The sequence below is a fragment of the Gavialis gangeticus genome, unplaced genomic scaffold (assembly GCF_001723915.1).
Source record: "Gavialis gangeticus isolate Ggan-Ray unplaced genomic scaffold, GavGan_comp1, whole genome shotgun sequence".
Taxonomy (NCBI): domain Eukaryota; kingdom Metazoa; phylum Chordata; order Crocodylia; family Gavialidae; genus Gavialis; species Gavialis gangeticus.
This window is the reverse complement of record NW_017728958.1, coordinates 512,327-517,335: the sequence shown is the minus strand read 5'-3', so window position 1 is coordinate 517,335 and position 5,009 is coordinate 512,327. Positions and strand designations below refer to the sequence as shown.

Below are 5,009 nucleotides of genomic sequence, written 5' to 3'. Positions count from 1 at the left end.
CCCCCACCCCCCGATTGACCTAGAGCAGAGGCTTCAAATTGATTTGGGCATTTTAATTGGTCTCCTGCTTTGATCTGGAGATTCAGCCACTGAATTGGGCTGAATCTCCTCCAAATGGAACCAGCAACTGAAGCTTCACACAACCCTCGTTAAGCAGCCGGTTGGCCCTGGCAGGCACTGGAGCTGAAGAATTGAGCACCTGACCTGCAGGGACATGGAGGAACGCCCCCTTCCCCATGCTGGGGGCTGAGCGTAGCTCCTTTCGGCCCTGCCACTCACTCCTTCAACGTGGCATGCGACTCCTGAGGCAGCCGTCCCAGCCTGCCCGATGCCCCCCTGCAGCCCAGTCCCAGCAGCACTCTTCTGCACCACTGAGAGCCCCAAGCTCACTCCCCCCCAGCCAGTGCAAGCAGCATCCTGGCCCCAATGCTCTGCTCCCAGCCCAGAGCTCTCACTGCAGCAACCATCTGGTTTAGTCAGGCACAGGGAGCCCCACTCTCCCCTACACACATGCTTTGGGGCAAGGATTTATTTACACATTTTACAGTAAACCAAACAGAATAAAGTGCATTATTTAGAAGGTATGGCCACAGGGTGGGTCAGCACTTTGCCGCTGATGTGCTGCTTTTCCCATTAGTGTTAAGGTTTTCAGGCAGCATCTGCGGGTCAAAGCCATAGCGGATGTAGCGGTAGATCTCCTCAGCCTTCTGCTGGCTGACCTGGGCGCCAGCAGCGATGTCCCTCGGTGAGCTGCAAGGTCAGTGCAAAGGGGATCTCAAACACAGCTCTCTGGATGCCAGCCCATGACAGGGAGGTGTCATGTGGGATCCAAGGAAGATGCTAAATAGACAAAGCTGCAGGACTGCAATACAAGGAGGGTACCAGAAATGCCAGGGAACCTTTCACCGCCTTCTCCCCAGGGTTACAGGGAGCGTGGCCTTATCAGGCCAAGCAAGGCCAAGGCTGAGCAGAGGGAGAGGAGCAGAAGCTATAGAGGCAGAGCAGAGGCCTAGTAGGTCCAGGTTACACCCCTGAAGGATGCAGGGAGGAGCATGGAGCCCGAGGGCAGAAAGGGAGGGGAAGCACCTGGCACAGGGGACAGCACATTGAGTTGCCTGCGTGACCCCATCCTGGAGAGATCCTGAGAGACAGAGGCAAGGCAGAGACATGAAAGCCCCAGCCAGCACAGCCCCTCAGCAGTCAGGGAATGCGAGATGCACAGTGCCACCTGCCCCACCTCACCTGTTGGCCATCGTCTTCACAGACCCAAAGCGGTGGCACATGTTCAGTGCAGTCAAGTGACTGATGTTGGGGATGCTCAGGTAGAACCGGAGAGCGTCCTGCTTGGGACTGCTCACCTCGGCTGGCACAGCGATGGCTGCGTTCTTCCTTCGCTCCACCAGAGCCAGGTCTTTCAGCAACTTGGCAGTTTCCTCTTGGCAGGAGCTGAAGAGGATCCTGATTCCCGCCCGGACAAAGGCGGACAGCATGCCGTCGTAGTGCTTGGTCCTGTGGAACTGGCGCAAGGCCTCTCCTGCATGTTGAACAGAAGAGCTGAGAGTTTGTTTGCGAAGACACTTTTTCTTTAACTCCTAACTGCTGAGAAGAAAAAAGGCATCGGTAATGATCACCGCCCATCACCAGTTATTGTACAACCAAAGTAAGGATTCTTTCCCGGTCCAGAAAATTCAGCGTCAGGAGAGGAGGAAAAACTGCCCAATGCAAGCAGCTGGGAGAGATCACTGGCGAGAAGGCTGTTTTCTTGAAAGATGGGGATTTTAGGATGCGAGACCAAAGCCAACACAAGAGCTACATGAGAGGCTGGGACGTGCAAAACTAAGGGGTGGCGGGAGGGTGCAGCTACCTGAAGGGACTGGGATGAGCAGAGGGACAAAGGGCTGAAGTGAGATTACATCAGTTAAGGAGCAGCTGTCTGAATGTATGCGATGGACAAGAGACAAGTAGTCAATAAAGGTGGGAGCAGACAATTAATGCAGCTGGTAAGATGGCAAAGGGAAAGTAATACCTACTGGGATTAAAACCACAGCTCGTGTTCTTGTAAACAAGCCATAAGTCTAAAATACCCTGATATGTGCTCCTGTACCCCAAAGACCATACATACTTTGCTTTGGGGGGGGGCAGAATGAAGAAAACAAGATTTCCCAGAGATGTGGCTGCACAGAGTAGGGACAGAGCCTGATCTGCAACCAGCTCGCCCTCTCTTGCCCGCTCAGCCAGCACTGCAACTGTGCAGCTGCACTGAACTGTAACTGGTCTCTATGGCCAGCTCTACAAATTTGTAAAATCTAAAAGCAGGCTCCAAGGCTGGGAAGCAGGAGAACAAACCAGCACTAGCTGCCAGACAGCTTAGTCGTTAGCTTGGCTAGTGGACATCAAGACTGTTAAAATGGAGACGGTTGTTAATAACTGTGGAGTGAAGAGCAATGAGCCATGAAGTCAACTGACTCCCTCAGCTGTCTGAATAGAAATGCCACTGCTGCAGCCAGGCAGTTGGCTTTAAACTTTGGGCAGCAGAGGACTCAAAGTGGGGTGCTTCTATTCTGGGTAGAAAATCAGCTTTCCCACTCATGAAACCCCCCAAATTTGTAAGGCTAATTTTGGGGGGAAGGCTGTGCGTGGTTTCCAAGTCAGTACGATACATCCAATCTATCCTCTGACAGAAGGCTGCATTGGCTGTTGCAGAGGGACACTGTAGTTTTCTTTTATAACTATTTAAAAAAAAATCCAACTGAACAAATGTTGGTTGGTGGCATTTTGCTTGCTTGCTTTTGTCACCATAGCAACAAGCACTGTTAAGAATAATTAAAATATATATCACCGTACCCAATCTTGTTACTTTATAAAACATTGTGAAATCCTTAAGTATAGCTCTCTTGCTCTTGTACTCTCTCTCCCTCTCTCTCTAGCAATTATTTGTCTTGAATCCAAAGGCTCCCCGTGTCCACATGCTGGACACAGTAGCATAGTGAATACTGACCTGCTTTAATCCTGTCCTTTTCCACAATCACACATATCCTCTCAAACATGCTCTGCAAATGCTGAATCCGCTGTATCAGTTTACTTCTGTTCATGTTGTTCAACAGTTCCGACTGAAATTTCCTCTCCACTACCAGCCGGTTGCTGACAATGTAATCACAGCCACCAAGAGAGCAAACCTGCACCTTTATCTCATGAACTGCCTTCAGGGAAGAAATTATTTCTGATCCAGAGGAGATCTCACGACTGTCCACCAAAATGCAGGGCGGAGCTTCTGTTTCCAGAAGCCTGGATGAAGCAGGCATGGCAGCCGAGGACTTTCCTTTGGAAGTGGACTGGCCTGCATCAAAAGTGTTTGTGCGGAAGTTGTTTGAAGAATGCTCTACCTGCAAATGTTGAAAAGCACAACATAGCAGGCTGGTAACAGCAACATGCAACAAAAGTGTGGCACTCAATCAAAATATACCTTTGAGATGCAACAGCCTAGCAGCAACGCATTTGCTTCACATCGACCCAGCCGTCCCTCAGAAATCATTTAGGAGAATGAGCTATCATGTCTCAGGCATAGTTCTTTGGCATGACAGAAATTTAAATAACAAGATCAGCATTCTTAAGCCCGCCTGCCTTGGGCTAATTTCCCAAATCAGTATTGAGAAGCTCAAGTAATGCCTTGAATTCCAGAAGTGCTCAGCACCACAAATGCCAATGAAGTTAACAGTAACTGAAGTAGATTGCCTTCGTTTCTATTTATGTGCCTAAATAAGGATTTAGGCCACACAGGTCCTGACTTTGGAGCAGCATGTACACATTTTATGGGAGGTCCTACACACACACACACCCTGTGCTCCCTGATGTTCCCTATTATCTGAAATATGTCCAAGATACTCAATAACTAAGAACAGTATGAAATCACCAGCATTTTGTCCATTCCTAACATGACTCAGACACTGACCCCCTCAAGGTTATGCTAGTACCTAGAAAGACTCAACAAGGAAAGAGGGGACACATCCATTTTACTTGCACAAGTAGATCCTGGACCATTCGTATCTGAGTGGTTCACCACACACTGAGGTCATTGTGGGTTGCTGAATTAAAGACAAGCCTCTCAGCTGTTTGCTGCGGCTTTGGCTCCCAAGGGGACCACATCTCCAATCAGCTGGAGCTCATTAGCAGTCCTGCATGACTGACTGGTGAAGCAGCGCAGGTGGAAGTAGAGGCTGCAGCAAACGGAGGCACCTCAGCAGTCCTGGGCAGCCACTTGCTGTGGCAGCCCTCAGCTGGGCTGCAAGCCCTCCTCTTCACAGGAGCCAGGAGCCTAACCTAGGCTCTGCTGTAAGCTATGGCACAGGCCCCCCCATTTACGACTCAAAAAGCATTAGAGGTAGGGACCACTAATTCAGGCTCCAGCATGGGGAAAAACGGGCTCCCTGCAGGCCTGCCAGAGCCAATTTCAGGCATTTTGCAGGGCAGGCTCTCCAATACCTCTAACTGGTTGAGGGAGCACGCCATGGGGTGGATTACCATTGAACAGCAGCACACAGGCTGTTCTCCAGCTGTTTTCAGAAAGTAAAGCTCATCATTTATTAAACAGCAACTTTTAAGTATAGCTTAGTACTTAAATTTCTTAATGAAGCCATAATAAATAACCTTTATTAAACAGCAAAGCAATGCAAAGCAAAGCAGGGCTTGGGAAAGCTGTGCCAGGTGGGGGGAGCCCCTGCAGTGGGGGCAGGCACCTAGCATGCCTATGCCTGCAGCTCCTAGAGCTGGGGGTACTTACCTGCTCCACTTTGGGCAGGGCTTTTAAACTCCCTGCCAAAGCAGGGAATCAAGCAACCTGATTGGCTGCCCCTGGAAAAATGTAGGGCTTCCACAGTGTTTCCAGGGCACTGCTGCATTTTGCCTCCATGCTTCAGGTAAGGGGTTTTTGTTGGGGTTTTTTTCGTTTTTGTTTTCTTTTGGGGGTTTTTTGGGGGGGGTAGTTGTTTTTGGTTTGTTTGTTTGTTTTTAAC

General features: G+C 49.8%; 1 protein-coding gene across 1 annotated transcript in view; it reads right to left on the bottom strand.

Annotated features, from left to right (window-relative positions):
• Positions 1 to 509: 509 nt before the first annotated feature.
• The window catches only part of FANCM (Fanconi anemia complementation group M), a 107,001-nt gene continuing 102,501 nt past the window's right edge, over positions 510 to 5,009 (bottom strand). The window contains exons 21-23 of the mRNA XM_019504234.1: positions 2,999 to 3,383; positions 1,243 to 1,534; positions 510 to 750 (exon numbers count right to left, since the gene is read on the bottom strand). Of these exons, the coding sequence (XP_019359779.1) occupies positions 600 to 750; positions 1,243 to 1,534; positions 2,999 to 3,383 (828 nt within the window). The 3' untranslated portion in view covers positions 510 to 599. The remainder of the gene's footprint in view (positions 751 to 1,242; positions 1,535 to 2,998; positions 3,384 to 5,009) is intronic.